The sequence below is a fragment of the Neopelma chrysocephalum genome, unplaced genomic scaffold, assembly GCF_003984885.1.
Source record: "Neopelma chrysocephalum unplaced genomic scaffold, ASM398488v2 Primary Assembly neopelma1_65b, whole genome shotgun sequence".
Taxonomy (NCBI): domain Eukaryota; kingdom Metazoa; phylum Chordata; class Aves; order Passeriformes; family Pipridae; genus Neopelma; species Neopelma chrysocephalum.
Window position 1 is genome coordinate 3,061,295 of NW_020897723.1, and position 16,681 is coordinate 3,077,975.

The window sequence follows — 16,681 nt, forward strand, 5'->3', positions numbered from 1 at the left end:
TGGCATTAGAGACGTTTAACTGTTAATGGGACAGGGACCAGAGCCCTCAGCCCCCAGAACTGCAGTCAGCAGCTATTTTAAGCCAGACATGTTTGTAGTGGAGCTGACGTGCAGCTGGAGCTCCCCAGTGGTCACCCTGGCTGTGCAAGACTGCTCTTACCTTGGAGGAGTATGTACAGGACCACTCGTACAACAGCGGGGTCTGTGCACCATCATCCAAGTTCGGGTCATAGGACTTCTCCCCGTCCAAGACTAAGTCCTGAGTGTTGGACCATACACGGTATGACCCCCCATCAATGATTGGGACCAGCTTACTTGGGATCACAGTCACATTGGCAAAGATGCTTTTGGACAGCGGGGTATCTCCAAAGGAGACAATAAACATGAAGCAATAGTTCCCAACTTGCAGGGCGAGCTTCGGGATAACCAGCTGGGGCCTGTTCACGTCAACGTTCGGCAGCCGGATCCTGCTGGAGTCATCCAGGTCCATGCAGCTGGGTGCTCGGTAGATCTCCCACAGGTGCTCTGTCTGGTACTTGATGCACCCTCGGAGGTCAATCTGGGCCTCCAGGTAGTTCCTCTGGGATCGCTTCATGACCACCTGGGGGGGCAAGGCCAGCTCCACCTCCGGCTCCTCGCACTCCAGGACTTTGACGGTGACAGTGAGCTGGGCTATGAAGAAGCTGATGAGATTGGTGGCATTCACCTCCACCAGGTAATCCCCGGGGCTCAGGTAGGAATAGTTGGCCACTGCAACCCTGGTTGTTTGAGCGGAGGAACCATCCCCAAAGCTCCACAAGAACTCAACACTCCTGCTGCTGGGCACCACCGTGGCTTCGAACAGCGCCGTCCTGTTGACAAAGGCATTGGAGGCAGAGAGGGAGACCTGGACTATCGGGTCTTGGACCTGGATGGTTCTGGTGACATTGACACTTCCCAAGTCATTGAAGGCACTGAGGTGAATCTCAAGCAGCCCTGCAGCTTCTGGAGTGTAGGAAACACTCTCTCCTGACACAGTGACCACGGATCGACCTTGCTCTTTCCACAGGGAGAACCGCCAGGAGAAGGACACGCGGGAGCCGCTCCCCACACGGGCACTGAAGCTCTTCTCCGTGCCCGTGGGGATGCCCTCCTCACAGCAGTTCAGGAGCCTGACGTCCCGGATGGCCTCCAGGACAGAGATGAGCACCTGGGCGTGTGCGATGCTGATCTGGTTCTGCACGGTCACAGTCACCAGGTAATCGCCGCTCTTGGTGAACTCATGGGTGTACCTGGACCCGTTGAGCACCACAGAGTAGTCCCCGCTTATGCTCACCAGGTAACTCACAGAGGTACCTGACAACATCCTGATCACAAAGGTGACCTGCTCCCCTGGCTCCACCACTTTCTTGCTGGCGAGAACTTCCAGACCTTGGATCCTGTCCAGCACTGAGATATTCCTGCTGGCCAGAGCCCAGCTGATGTCATTGGATGCATTCAGATGGACTGTATAAAGCCCTGCCGTAGGGAATGTGACTGCCACGGACTGGCCAGTCAAGGTGCCATTGGGCACCTCCCAAAGCCAGGTCACTTCAGTCCCTTTCTGCAGCTCCCCCTCAAAGACCACCGTGGAGCCTGATGAGACGTACCTACAGTCCAGCTCTGCTGTCCCTATACTCAGCCCCTCTATAACCTCCTCTACCCAGATAGAAATTGTTGAATTGGTTGAATTCAGCTTGTTTTCTGCTCCTACGACGACCTCGATCACCCCAGGGCTTTGGAAAGAGTGTATAATGAAGGGTTCAGAAGTAACAGGAGAAGAGCCATCCTCGAGGTACCACACATAGGTGATGCCAGTGCCACTGGTTATGGTGGCACTTATGTTAACAGAGGCATTAATAGCAGCTGGGTTGGGGAAGGCGAAGGGCTTTAGGAGACCAAGGCTTTCAACAAACTCCAGCGTCCTGTTAACAGTGGCACATCCCAGCATATTGGTGGCCTTCAGATAGACAGTGTAGTTCCCGGCTTCGGGGACGCTAAAGGAGAAGGTTTTCCCAGTGGAGGTCTGCACAGCATTGCCATCCCGCTGGACTGCCCAGCTGTAGGAGATGTTCGTTCCCTCTCTCACCACGGCCTGCAAATGGAGTGTTTTGTTTGTTGGGAAATACATGTCCTCCACCAGGTCACCGCTGGCCACCTGCAGGCCCTCAATCTGCTCCAGGACGTAGACGTAGATGCTGTCCTGCAGCGAGCTGATCTTGTTCTCTGCTGTCACGATGACGTTGAAGGTGCCCACGGAGCGGAAGGTGTAGGAAATCGTGGAGGAGCCTTGGATGGGAGTGCACCGATCGCAGAGGATCCACGAGTAGCGGATGGCAGTGCCAGCCACGAGGGTGGCTACAAAACTCACCGACCCATTTAGTGGCACCACTGTCCTGCTGGCATTGATGGTCAGGCCAAAGAGCCGACGTTTCACGGTGACCTCGATGGTGGTCTCGTTGGAGCTCACGTCGTTCTGGCCCATCACAGTGATGCTGTAATGGCCCGTGCTGTTGTAAGAGTGGGTGGCCACTTGCCCAGGCTGGGTAGTGCCATCCCCAAAGTCCCAGCAGTAACTCACTTTGGTTCCATTCATGCTGGCAGAGAACAGGTAGATCTGGTTCAGCTCCAAAACATCTGTCCCATTATATTCAATCTTCGCTACCCCAACCGGTTCCTGGACTTCCACAAATGCTGTGTCGTTGTTGAAAGAGACGTTGTTGGAGACAGTCACTGTGACCAGGAAGACCCCTGTGTTCTTGTAGGTGTAGGTCACCTCAGTCCCACTCGATCTGGCGGACTCGTTGTTCCCGAAATCCCAGCGGTAGCGGTACTGGTAGGGAGGAACAGCACTGACCTGGAAGGTGCTCTCTTCCCCAAGCCTCACAAAGTGCTTGGAAGGGAGAAGGGTGACGTTGACTATCTCCGGCTCCACACAGACGCTGGTGAAATAGTGAGCCTTGTTAAACCTGCTGGAGAGGGTCAGGGAGAGCAGGAACGTCCCGCTTCGGGTGAAGTTGTGCCTCACCCCAGGGTCCCCCCTGACTGTGACATTGGAGGAGCCATCTCCGAAAGTCCAGTCAAAGATGTACTCCTCGGGATTCCCCGTCACGTAGGCGGTGAGCTGCACGTCCGGGTGCTCCAGGATGCAAGAAGCCGGCTCTATTTTGAGCACTTCCAGGACAAATATCCGAACAGGAACAGCCTGGGAGACGGAGTTCACGGGATTCACAGCAGTCACATTCACAGTGCAGTTGATGTCCTTTATGTACACGTGTTCTACCACTGGCTCCTGACTCCTGAGCACCGTCCCGTCCCCCAGGTCGAACACCCAGGTGATGCTGTCCCCGGTCTGCACGGAGGCGTTGACGGTGACAGACGCTCCCAGCTCTGCTGCCTCACCCACGGAAACGCGGAGCCCGGTGATCTCCTCAAACACCTGGTAGCACTCCACTGTCTCCACACTGCTCACGGTGTTGTTGGCTGTCACGGTGACGTTGTACACCCCTCTCTGGGCGTAGCTGTGGGTCACTGTAGGCTGGATCTCTGTGAGCAGGGGGGACCTGTCCCCGAAGTCCCAGGTGTACACGACGCCATAGGGGGACGGCAGGGGATGGGCTCGGAAGGTCACTGGGCGGCTCACGACTAAAACTTCCTCCTCTGCTTCCACCTTCACATCAACCAGGTAACTGTGGACGTGAACCGGGGTCAAGTGCGTGAGGTTCTCGAACTGGTTGGACACGACAACCATCAGGGCATATTCTCCTGCATTGGAAGAGAGCAGAGCAAGACCAGGGTGAGGACATGCCTGTCTGCCCCTGTGCTGTGCACACCCCAGGCTTTCCCTGCTCCAGCCCAGGACCAGCAGGAATTACACCAGGCCGTGTGTGTGAGGACCAAACACCTGTTGGAACCAGTCCAACTGGTACAGAGAAAAGATTTTCTTTCTATTTGCCCACAGAACAGACCTTTCATGCTGCCCACCCCTCCCACCAGCACAGCACCCACCCTGTCCCTCATCCATCCACTGAGACTGCCCAAAAATGGACTGTGTGTGGTGGACCTGCTTCTTGCAGCGTGGCCAAACCTCTCCAAGAAACAGAGTTATAGAGGATGGCAACTGGAGACTTCCAGTCACTCTGGCTGTTCGCTCAGGAGCAAGGGAATGACTTCCATGCCTTGGTTTTATTGGATGGTGTCTTGTAGTCCCCTCATAACAAAAACACCTGAGCCCCTTCTTCCCCAAAGAACCTTCCTGACCATACCTGGGTCTTGGTAGATGTGTGAAACGTTGTGCTCAATGACAACCTCATGGACACTGGGGTCAGGAACAAGGAAAGACTTGTTGTAGGGAGGTTTGAATAGGTACGTCTCCTGGACACCATCTCCAAAATCCCACCTGGAGAAACAGGTAAACAGTGTTACACTGCACAACAGGAGAATCACGGAAATCCCAGAGGAATCCTGGCCTCTCTTTCAGGTCAGGGCTGGGTTTTCCAAAAGAAACATAGGAAGCAGCATGACAAGTATCAAAGCAGTAGCTGTGCCCGACGCTGAGAGCAGCACAGCACTGGTAAGAGGAGAAGGAACCCAACATTAGAGCAGTGTTGCAATACTTTAAAAGAGTGAACTGAACTACAGGTCCCAGTCAGTCTGACTGACCCACACTCACAAGGATTTCAAATTAACTAGGCAGTATCTGAGAGATGGACCAGTTGGCCCTGGGAAGAGAAACAGTGCAGGCAAGGTAAGATATGCACAGAAAGGTCCTAAGTTTGGGGACGTAGCAAAGGACTCACAGGAACAGAGCCTCCACAGCCGAATCAACGTGCACCCTCGCCGTGAGCTCCACGGTGCTGTTCTGGGGCAGGACTGGCAGGACACCCAACACCGTCAGGTTCTTCATCTTATTCATCATCTCCACCGTGACGTTGTAAATGACCGTGAAGTTGCTGACGTGGTTGGAGGCGGTGAGCTGGGAAGGACAGTGGGACAGAGGTTGTGCTGGGGGTCACCTCATCGTGCTGCCCTCTGAGCGTGAGGCTTCACTGCACTGAAGATGTCCCACCAGGCAGGCGAGCAGGCCAGCGTAGAGAAGAGTGGCCCCTGGGGCAGGGAGGCAGGGCAAGAGCCTGGATGGCACTGGAAAGCAGCCTAGGCTGGCAGGTCACCCACCTGGCAAAGCCACCTCTTGCTGGAACCACCAGCACAGCCAGCCCAAGGAAGGACTGGTGCTACAGCAAGAGGGAAAGAGAGGAGCTTCTCATCCAGAGGCTCCTCTGGCTCTGAACTTGCCAGTTACCCCTGTGCTGGCTCCAACATGCCCTGCACACTGTCTCCAGCTGCTGAGCACAGGCCACCAAGGGGACAACAGACACCTTGCTTGGGACAGGGGCAGATGAGTGGCTTCAAGCACAGAGAGCAGGGATGGGAGAGGCTCATAAAACCAAGCACACAAAGTGCACCTCCAGGATCCTGGTGTGGTGGGCACAGAGAGAGAGAGCAAGGCTGGGCTGAGGAGGAAAGAGAGGCAAGAGACACAACAGAAATAGAGCAGGATCCTCAAGATTATTTGGGCATGAAACACTGACAGGGCAGCTGGTGACAGAGCATCTTGCCACCTCCTCACCTGCAGGAGCTGCTGACAGAGGGATCCTGCAAACCCAGCTGAGTAGAGATGTCTCACCCCAACATGTAAGAGAAGTTCATGTCTAGGCTTCTGCGACTGCTAAACTGAACCCAGTGCCCCCCCAGGCTAATGGCACCTTGTCAGCTCTGTAAGTGAAAGCGCCCCAGGCTTGTCAGCACAGTGCTTCACCCAGCAAATTAGTGCTGCACCAAGCAAATTAGTGCTAGCATGGCCTTGGAGCTGGGGCTGGCGTCTCCTCAGGAAGCCAAGGCACCCTGCAAGAGGATCAAGCACCTTGGACGAGAGCAGACTCCACCTGGCAGTACAGGGCATGACAGAGAGAGATGTTTTGGCCAGAGATAAACTCCTGTTCCACGACACACCCCCCCTTTGGCCCAGACTCTCTGCTCCATCCTTCTGGGGCCATGACAAACCCCAGTTCCAGTCTGCATCAGGAGAAAGAGAACAGGACAGAGAACAGAAGAGTTTGCAGGAGGTCTGTCCTGCCTACAGAAGTCTTATGTTTGCATCTTGCCTCTGCCTGGTTCTGAATCCACATCTCCTGCCTCCCAGAGCAGAGGCTCCCTGCCTCATTCCTGCTGGGGAGGAGGAAGCACAGACACTCCGTGAGCAGAAAGGAGAACAAGGAGAAAAGAGGAGAAAGCAAAGATGAGGAATAAAGTGAAGTAATGGAAGAACAGAAGAAACTATTTGCATTTGCTAGAGCAGCTCAATGAGAAATAGCAGATGAGCTCGTCGGGAGCACAGTGAAAACCTCAGCTCAATTCTGCCTTCTCCTCTCCCTGCTGCTCTTCCCGCTGAGTTTGTGGGATGAGATGGAAACCCAGGGTTGAAATGGTATCATGGGAAAGGCCTTGGCTTACCGACAGCTTGTACACGGCTGGGCTTTGGTAGATAACGTTGAAGACAACATTGTAAAAAGTGAAAGATGGCTTATCATCTACTGTCCATCGGAAAGTCACATCTGACCCAGCCTCCATCACAGGGATGTAGCTCTGAAAGGCATGAGAACATTTCATACTAGTGCAAGAGAAAAGCATGCCCAGCACTTCCCAGGAGATCTCCAGCTGAACTGGAGAGGGAGCAGGGCCAGACTGGGAGGCACCTCACACCTGCAGACAGTGCCCTCAGAGCATGACACAGAGGTGACACATCGTCTGTGGCTCTGCTGCTGATGGAGAAACGCAGAGCCTGACCAGCAGAGCAGGGAGCACACCCCACACTCCCTGCTCCCACGGCCCAGCACTCTGCTCTTGGGATCAGGTCTAAAAAAACCTTCTGATATCTGCAAATAAACAACTCAGCTTTAGCTACACCTGTAAGCTGAGCCTCTGACCCTTGCCCATGGATGGTGCCCGACCCAAAGGCTGAAGGGCTTGACCTGCCCTGTCCTCACTCCAATAGTGCCTCCTGAGCAGACTGTGGCAGCCAGGAAGGGGGAGACCAAGAGGTGCAGGCGCAGGATCTGCTGGAAGCAGCCAGAGCTTGAACAGAGCATTTGGGGCAGTTGCTGAACAGGTTCCCAGGGCTGCAGCTCTGGGGACAGGGGCTTGGAAAACAAAAAGACTGGAAACGCCAGAGGAACCCCAAGACTTGGACGGACGAAGCTTTTTTACAGCTTCAGCCAGCTGATGTAAGGATTTAGTAGAGCAAATCTGAACAACTTGACAAGTCAAAAGAAGGTAAACACTGGCCTTTCGTAACGCCTCTGGTGGAAGTGGAAAGCCAGCATCCCCCTCGCAGGAGGTACTGCCTTACCTCTGAGGGGATTCAAGGGAACGTACAGCCAAGCTGCCTTCCTGCTGGAGAGCACCAGTGCTTGTGCCACATGCCTGTGTCTGCAGCAGCGCGGGCAGCGCGGCCTGGGAGCTTAGCAGCAAGCAGTGCTCCCCCCAGCCCAGCCTCCCCAGAGCCAAACACACACCTAAAGGGGAAGGTTAAAAACCCAGCTGGATGAATTAAGGGCAGCAGCCCCCACTCACCACCCGTGTGTTGAGCAGGACCCTGCTCTCGGGGTCGGGGGTGGCCCTCAGCCCGCGGATGGGCTCCTCCACCTTCACCGTGACCGTGATGTTCTGGGAGCTCACGGCGTTCTCCGCCACCAGCACGTGGGTGCTGAGCCCCTCCCTGAGGCCGCTCAGCTGCACCACGGCGAACCAGGTGTCGTTGTTGTCCCTGGCACACTGCGCCACGAGCGCCGCCACGGCCGCCGGGCAGGCCCCGGTGAAGGGCACGCTGCGGTTGTCCCCCAGCCAGGTGGCCGTGGCGTTCACCCCCGAGGACAGCTTGAGCACCAGGGCGGTGTGGTTGGTGGGCAGGTAGACCCTGCTGCCCTGGGGAGCGGGGTGGATGACGCGCAGGCCCGACACCGGCGAGGCCACCCGGAAGCTGCAGGACAGGTTGGCGCTGAAGGCCCCGTTGTCCACGCTGGCTCTGACCGTGTAGAGGCCGGGCTGGTCCAGCCCCGCGTTGTGGGGGCTGAGCACCGGGACCAGCTGCTCCTCGGCGTAGCGGACACGCAGCGAGCACACGGTGCTGTTCACCCAGGGGGGGCCCACGGAGCCCTCGGACGGGCCCAGGGCCCACTCGGAGGAGTTCACACGGAGCACGTCGGTTCTGGGTGGGGATGTGGCGCCGGGCTGGCACTGCAGGAAGGAGCCCGAGCCTGCATTGTGCTGGATGCTGAAGACATCCCCAGGCCTGACAAAGATATTTTCTTTTCTGAATGAGACCTGCAAAGAGCGGAGACATTTTTGGATTAATGCCTCACGTTAAGAGCACTCAGCACCCAGCTCCTGCCTGGGCATGACGCTGGATGTCCTGCCAAGTGGAAACCAACAGAAAAGCTGCAGATCCAAACACAGCACAAGGAGACCTTTCTCCACTCTGTTCTCCTTGGCCGCTCCGAATAAAACGTGCCAACACTGAAATAAGCTTTATGCTCCATCTCCACTGTGTTAATGCCATGGGAATAGCCCAGGGAATCTGCACGGCCTTTTCACAGAATCATGGAACCACAGAAAAATTTGGCTTGGAAGGGACCTGAAAGCTCATCTCATTCCACCCCCTGCCATGGGCAGGGACACCTCCCACTAGCCCAGGTTACTACAAGCCCCGTCCAACCTGGTCTTGGACACTTCCAGGGGTCCAGGGGCAGCCACAGCTTCTCTGGGCAACCTGTGCCAGGGCCTCCCCACCCTCTTTTGACCCCTCTGACCAACTGTGTTTGGCAACAGGTTACTGCAGGGAGCCCCTGGCTCAGAGCCGTGTCATGGCACGTGTGACACTGGGCACATCCTTTCATTTCACTGGACTTCAGTCTCTCCATCTGCCACAACTCAAATTTACCCAAAGCCCTCAGGAGAAAACTGCCCCACCTACCCAGTGGTTACAAAAGCTAGTAAACACTGACCTGATACTGGGAAGAGGGGCCAGCTGGTACTGTAAAGAGAAATTCCTGGTGGAGTTCATAGCTGAGCTGGCTGTTGTTGGGCTGGAAGGATCCGGGGGCAGGGCTGCTGGCAAAGGAACTGTTGTTGGCACACTCGGTCGCATTGCAGCAGTTGTTGTGGGACGAGCACAAATCAGTCAAATGACACCACTGGAAACCAGGAGGACATTCCAGCAGCGTCCAGTTCCCGTCATCCTGAGCAGGGTGGAATGGTTCCGTAGCATTGCTTCCCTCCTGGTAGTCTGGAAGAAGTGAAAAAGAAAGCAGAGATCACCATTCTCACAAGTAACACTCCTGCTGCACTTCTTTCCTCCAAATCCACCATTTTTTCCACTCAGATGATGGCTCCACTCTTAGTAAAAGCTGAAACTGCAGCACATGCTGGTGCTACTGAAGTGCCTTGTTTTACTGGAAAAATTCACAAAGATCATTAAAACCAAAGTTGTCCCTTTTCCAGCGAGAACACACCAATTTGCACTCTAAAAGAGATCTGTGCTTGAGCAAAAGCAAGTCCAAGAGAAAGCAGAGCTGGCTCTGACTTTGAAAACACATTAAGCAACTTTTCTGAAGTTAATGTTTCCATGTCAAAGTATCAGCTTGTCAGTGTCAAAAAAGATTCTTTTGTAACCAGCCAACCCTACGGCTACAACAAACATTCTGCTGCAGAATTAATTGTTGCCAAAACTGTGACTGTTGAGCTGTTGTACAAGGAATAAAAGGCCTTTTAGATTATCTCATCCATCAGGAAGAAATGGGCTCAGGAAAATGTTCTTCCTTGTTAACCCGTGGGGCCAGATGGACCAGAATACATTCCCATTTGACATGTGTCTTCCCAAAGTAAAAAAGTACAGCTCAGAAGATTAATTAACTTCTACACACGCTCCTTTCACTCACATTCTCTTCATGCATGGAGAGAGGCTTCTCCCTCTATTATTTTTTTCCAGGATAACCACTTCTCCAAGGCAGTCTCAGGCTGTCCAACCCTCCCCGCAGATTCTGCATTTTGACCCCCTCAAAAAACAGAATCAAACCTCTGAGCCTTTAAGGTCAAAGCTTTGAAGCCAGAGGGGTCACAAGGCCCCGTAGTTTGACATGGCCCTGATGGCATCCCCTCCCACAATCCCACAAATGTTGAGGAGATGTCTCACCTTCTCCATCCGTCGGCCTGTGCACCTGGAACCTCACTTGGACGGGCTGATGCAGATCCTGTGTCACAAACTCCAGGGCAGTCAGATACCCCTCGTGCCTGAATGCCAGCTCAGGGAACTCCATCACCTGCCAAACACACACAGCTCTCACCTGCCTGTGTCTCCCCGGGCTCCCAGAGCACGAGCAGGGTGAGCAAACCCTTCTCACCTCCTCAGCCTGCCACGGCTCTGCCAGCACAGCTCCAGTCACGTTCCTCACGGCCTCGGGGGTGTCAAACACAGCGTCGCCCTCAAAGAAGTTTTCGGCGTTTAGGAGAACTCCTGTTTACAAAGGAAATATTTGGACAAAGCCCGTGAGACCCAGCGAGGACTGGGGTATTCCCTCCACCCTGCAAAGCTGCAGCAGGGCTTGGACCTGACCACTTGTCACTCCAGCTGTGCTGGAGAAGCAGCTCTGTAACTCTGTACCTCCTTTCTTCTTAGATGTGTTTTGATTTCTTTCTCATCCTGCACCAGTCACGTTTGCAGCAATTTTGACTTCTAGGAACTTTGCAAACACTTCTCCCTTCCAACAACTAATTATTTGCTTCGAATTTTAGAGCACGAGGTGCACCCCTCATATTCCCTGTGCCCCTGGACTTCCTGGGAAATGTGTGCAGGACCAGCTGGTTTCCAGCAGCAGCAAACACCTCTGATCAGGCTCTGGGGACTGATGCTGCCCCTCTGACCAGGGCCAGTGGCCTCTTCCTAGCAATGGCTCTTCCTTCTGGCCTAAATCTTCTCCCATATTTCACGACCTTTCTAATGCTGTTTATTCCTCCCCACACTGCTTTGGGATATTTGGGAAGCTGCCTAAACACAGACCTGCACAGCACACACCACCTCACACCTTTTTTAGTCATCAGGCCCCAATGTCTCACAAAGTACCCGATGCCACAGAAGGACACCAAGTCACCAAGGCATCACCTCGGCCTCCTGCCAGCAGCAGAGGTTGCTCAAACAACAGTGAAAAGCTATTTCCAGAGCTCTGCCTCAAAGCTTCACCCCTCTCCCTCCTTCTGCTGATGGGAAAGACTGGAGCAGGCCAAATTCTCCCCTTTGGGCTAAAGCTGGGTTTCTGGAAGCTATCAGCCAAGCCTCTGTTGGGAATATTGCTACAAGTCCTACTTGTTCTGTGGTGATGCTCCAGATGACCCTCTCTCTCCACGAAGCCCCATTTTCCCTTGCCACGTGCCACTGAGAGCAGGATGTGCCAGTGACCTGCCTGCCCACAGTGCCAGGGGGGGAGGCAGAGCCCACCTTTGGGCTTGTACTCGCAGACGTAGCTGTGCTTGGCCATGCACAGGTCGGTGTTGCACTGGCCCGTCGGGCCCATCCGGACGCAGTGGTCAGCGTTGGAGGGATGGGGCTCTCCTGGCAGCCAGTTCTGACAGCTCTCCAGATTAAATCCTTCCCCTCTTTGCTGCGCTCCAGAGCTTGCAAAATCGTTGAATCCAATCCAGACATCGAGGCTCCTTCAAAAAAAAAAAAAATATGAAGGGGGAGGAGGGATTTCAGGAAATCATGAGTATTAGAAAGAGCTGGGAGAGCTGCCATCTATGGTTCTCTCTAAAAATAATAACAGCTTCATTGGGGTGTCACAGGCTGCATTTAATGGAGCCTTTTAGTTCCTAAAGGGTTTCAGTTTCCGTCCTGCCACCAGAACCTGGCTCCTCAGTAACAGCCCCTCCACAGCACACCACTGCTCTCCAACAGCCCCTCACACCTCTGTCCCACCAGCCTGCTGAGGGTGGGGAGGCCCTGGCACAGGTTGCCCAGAGAAGCTGTGACTGCCCCTGGATCCCTGGAAGTGTCCAAGGCCAGGTTGGACGGGGTTTGGAACAACCTGGGATAGAGGAAGGTGTCCCTGCCTGTGGCAGAGGGTGGGACTGGATGAGCTTTAAGGTCCTTCCAACCCAAATCATTCTGTGATTTTATGATTTATTATGATTCTGTAATGAGCAGGTTGACTTGAACCTCACTCCCCTCGGAACAGAGCACTCTGTTACCATGACCTGCCCACACTGCAGCCTAAATGACCCTCACAGACTCTTCTCAGCCTGTTTTGAGTCCTGACCTAAGAGGAATGTTATGGTCAAACAGAACTGTCCGAGAAAGCTGAATCCTTCAGAAAACTTGTGCTTCATCTGTGCAGACCTGGGGGGTTTGCCAATGCTCCACTGCAAGTGCAGGATCAAAGCTCAGTGGTGCCAGGTCTGGCAGCTCCTGTTCTCTTGGATGCAGCTCCTGAGCCACCAGGGAGCAGCCAGGGTGGATAAGCAGAGGCAAAGCACTGCAGGCAGCTGAACCCCACATACACACAAAACTGCCAGGCTTGTTTTAGGAATATAAAATGTCCCTTCCCCATTTGGAAACTGGCTGAATCCCAGCAGAAATTCTGGTGGGAAGTGCTGAGCGGTCTTTCATAGCCACAGACAGCCTGGACAACTGTTCCCAATCGCACCCAGCAGAAAGTGAGGCACTTGTTCCATATTAACTTCTATTAACTTCTCCATATTAACATCCTGCACCCTTCCAACCTCTCAGCTTCTTCTCCAGACTTCCTCCTGCAGGTTGCAATCAATCCTGCCGTGACCTTGCCTGCCCCAGTGTGCTCCTGGGGTGGTACCACTGCTCTGTGCAAAGCAGGCTGGGGAGATAACTGGTGTCTCTCCACCCCCAGGCCCACGCCAGATGAAATGATTCATGAGGTCATGCTGAAAAACGATGACAAAAATAACTGTTCTGTGAATCAGTAGTTTTCACTGCAAATATGATTTAAAAGTAAATAAGGGCTGTGTTCTGCTCCCAAACCACTGGCAGGGGATTGGGGAGAGCAGGGTAGGAAACTGCTTGCGTGCTGCCATCAGGAGAACTCAGTGGAGATTTTCCTTTTCTAATTCCAGCTATGACCTAACTGCAACTCGTCAGGAAAAGAAAAAAAAAAAGGAAAGAAAAAAGGGAGAAACTAAAAGAGAAGCTGCTGGCTGGCTTCCATCCTGCCCCACTGCCTGGCCCGTTCCCTTGCAGGGAGGAACAGGAGGACTCTGAACACTCTTCTTTGAAGCAGGATGTGGGAACCCCTCTGCCTCTGAGGAAGGACCGAGCTACCCTGCTGGGGCAGCAGGAGCAGAACAAGCCTGGGGAGGCTTGGAATGGGAGAGGGGCTCCCTGTGCCTCCCAGAGGGGAAAGTGGGTTCCCCTGGAAGGTTCCTCTGCTTCTGGAGGCAAGGAGAGACCAACTCAGCACATGCTGCTCCTGGGGAGGCCATCCCACATCAGGAGAGAAGGAGAGGACAGTGGTGCTGCTGCTCTAATGGAAAACAGCTTCCTGCTTCTACCATTTTCCCATCAGAAACTATGGAAGCTGCATGTTCCAAAAACCTGCAGCTCGGCTGCTTTGCCTTTTATCATCGGGGAAACTGCATCCTGGAACCGCCTCCTGCATGTTTATCTGAATGGATTAATAAAATAAACACAGGGAATAAAGGGGGCCCGGGGGGAGACCAGCGTGGGGCAGCAGCTGGGGAACAGCCTGGGCGGCTCCGAGCCCTCGTGGTTTCCCCTGCACGCAAGGCCTGACACACCAGAGCAGCGAGTGACCAGCTCCTAACCCCGGGAGAGGGACAGCCCCCTCTGCCCCAGAGCAGGGAACACATGTTTGCAATCTCAGGATAAAGCCCCGTGTGAAGGGAACAGGGCTGGGACACAATTTGGGAAGAAGGGGCTGTCGGCCCTCGAGCAGGACCGTTCAAAGCCTACGTCATACGCAGCTGTTCCCTTCCCTGTGCTGTCTGGGATGTGTTTTTGAAGAGCCCATCTCCCACATCTGCAGCTGGGAGTGCTGACAAGGGCTGTCAGGCCCTGAGAGCTCTCCTGGTTGTCCTCCCTCCCCCTAAAAAGGGCTGGCTGGGGAAAGGGCACTCAGAGGGGCGGATTTAATCAAAGGCTGACACTTGCAGTGCTCTCTGTTTATAAAGCCCAGTCCTGAGGTGGAACAGATGCTGCTGGAGCCTGAAACTCGGAGAGGAGTCAACAGGATGAGAAACAAAAGGAAAAAAGGGTCTGGGCTTCAGGCTGCAGCTGTGTCTGGAAGGGTGCAGGATCCTGTCTGGGAGGCAGGACTGCAGCACTGCCCTGGGCTTTGCTACAGCAGCTCTCGATGCCACAGTGTCAACATGGGACAATCCAGCTGCAGTTCTGCTGATGGAGGGAGCTGGTCACACTCACCCTCATGTCACCCTCGTGTCACCCTCACCCTCCTGTCATCCTCACCCTCGTGTCAGCCTCGGGACACGAGCACCTGGATCTCTCCACCACCCAGCCTGAGCCTGTAGATTTTGCTGCACTCACAGAATCATGGAATCACAGAATAGTTTGGTTTGGGAGGGACCTTCAAGACCATCGAGTTCCACCCCCTGCCATGGGCAGGGACACCTTCCACTAGCCCAGGTTGCTCCAACCTGGCCTTGGACACTTGCAGGGATGGGGCAGCCACAGCTTCTCTGGGCAACCTGTGCCAGGGCCTCCCCACCCTCATGGGGAAGAATTTCTTCCTAATATCCAATCCAAACCTACACTCTTTCAGTATACAGCCACTCCCAAGTGGAAAGTGTGCTCAGCCCAGCCCCGTGTACTCCTGGCCCTGCACCTCTCTGTACCATTTCAGAGGCACCCACAGGCACAAACACAGGGTATAAGTGCCCACCAATCCTTAATTCCCTATTGCGACTTCCAGCCGTTCTGTCCCCATTCCTCTTCTTCCCTCCACAGCCTTTAAGGAAGGAGGAGGCTTCCAGCAAGTCCAGCAAGGGTTCAAGCTCTGCTCTGCTCAAAGGGCTCCTCCTCTTTGTTCAGCAGCCTCACTCCCACCACCTTCCCGTACCCAGTCGGGACCACAGCAGGACCCTCCCTCCGGCCCCCTGTGCAGATGTGACCCCTGGAACACTAAACCTGTCCCTGGGTGATCCTGACCCTTACCCTCCTCACTCACCTGATGACACGAGCAACCAGGAAGCTCTGGATCTCGGGGCTGCTGACAAAAGCCAGCTCTCCGTTGCCGTGCTCCTGGCAGTGCCGCTGGGCCTCCAGCCACTCCGCCTTCTCCACCACCAGCTGGTAGCAGTGGTTATTGCCCGGGAACACCAAACCATCGGGGGGGCACATGGGGTGAACTGCTGCATAAAGAACACAAACGTGGTGTCCTTTCTCCGGGCCACGTGTCCCAAGCCAATCTGGAAAGGGAGGCTCCAGGAACGTCCTGGTCTTGACGCCAATAAACCCCGTCTGCTGCTGAAGTGCAGAACGCTGCCTGCCCAGCCAGGGGAGCCCCCAAAGGAGTCATCCCCTCCCATCCCTCACTGGGCAGGGAGGCAAAGGGAAGGCCCTGGATGCAGTGCCACCCCTCCCTTGCCCAGCACCCCCCAGCCAGCCCTGCTTACCCCTGCCCAGCTCTCCGGCCTGTGTGATCCCGTACAGCACCGCGAGGCCGGTGCCGCCTCTGTTGCGGATCCGGATGTCCAGACTCTCGTTCGTCTTGACCAAGGAAGGGCACTGCAGCTCCAGCTGTTGGGGTGAAGCTACCACCTCAACTTCTGCCTGCTCGTACAAGACCTTGGTGCCCACCAGGATGGTGGCAGTGACATTGTACCGCCCGGGTAAGGCGTACGTGTGCACAGCTGCATTTCCAGTGGTGTTGAGAACCTCTGTCTGGTCCCCAAATTCCCACAGTAAAGTGCTGACAGCGATGGGAATACTGACATTGAAGAGCACGGCCTGGTGCAGGCTGTACCGGGGCTGGAGTCCTGTGAAAGACACAGGCAGCTGTGCCTGGAAGGGCGAGGGGACGAGTGACGGGCCACCACAGCCCTGCCCGGACAAATGCTCAGTGCAAAATGGCAAACAGCCAGAGGAAGAGTTTGTTTCATGGGCAGTTCCACACAGACACTGCCCCAGGGAGCTGAAACCTCCGTACTCCTGGTCTTGGGCGTAGCACAGGGCACTGCAGGTCTCCTCGCTGAGGTTCCCAGCGTGGACAGATGTGAAGAGGACGACAAGTTCAGCCCCTTCCGTGTGGTTGTTTGTCAGACACGTGATGTACTGAGCTCCTGCGGGACAGAACAGAAGATCCTCTTGCAAACTGACACTGTGAAGCCATGGTTTGGTGAGACCCTCCAAGAGACACCCCCCCCACGCTCCCAGGCATGGAATTCTCCTGTGCAGCTCCTACTCCGAGCATTTCCTTTCTGAGACTTGCCTGGGAAGTCTTTAATCCCTCAGCAACAGTTTCCAAACTCTTTATGCTAATTAATGATGACAGAAATAACAAGCCAGTCACACAGATTTATGGAGCAGCTACACTCAGTAAATAAAACG

General features: G+C 54.7%; 1 protein-coding gene across 2 annotated transcripts in view; it reads right to left on the bottom strand.

The window, feature by feature from the left end:
- The window catches only part of PKD1 (polycystin 1, transient receptor potential channel interacting), an 84,505-nt gene that overhangs the window by 30,340 nt on the left and 37,484 nt on the right, over positions 1-16,681 (bottom strand). For both annotated transcript variants that reach the window (XM_027684011.1, XM_027684010.1), the window contains exons 5-15: positions 15,748-16,413; positions 15,300-15,483; positions 11,567-11,781; positions 10,476-10,588; positions 10,268-10,394; positions 9,081-9,361; positions 7,651-8,400; positions 6,532-6,663; positions 4,818-4,993; positions 4,284-4,417; positions 161-3,783 (exon numbers count right to left, since the gene is read on the bottom strand). In XM_027684011.1, coding sequence (XP_027539812.1) covers positions 161-3,783; positions 4,284-4,417; positions 4,818-4,993; positions 6,532-6,663; positions 7,651-8,400; positions 9,081-9,361; positions 10,268-10,394; positions 10,476-10,588; positions 11,567-11,781; positions 15,300-15,483; positions 15,748-16,413 — 6,401 coding nt within the window. The remainder of the gene's footprint in view (positions 1-160; positions 3,784-4,283; positions 4,418-4,817; positions 4,994-6,531; positions 6,664-7,650; positions 8,401-9,080; positions 9,362-10,267; positions 10,395-10,475; positions 10,589-11,566; positions 11,782-15,299; positions 15,484-15,747; positions 16,414-16,681) is intronic.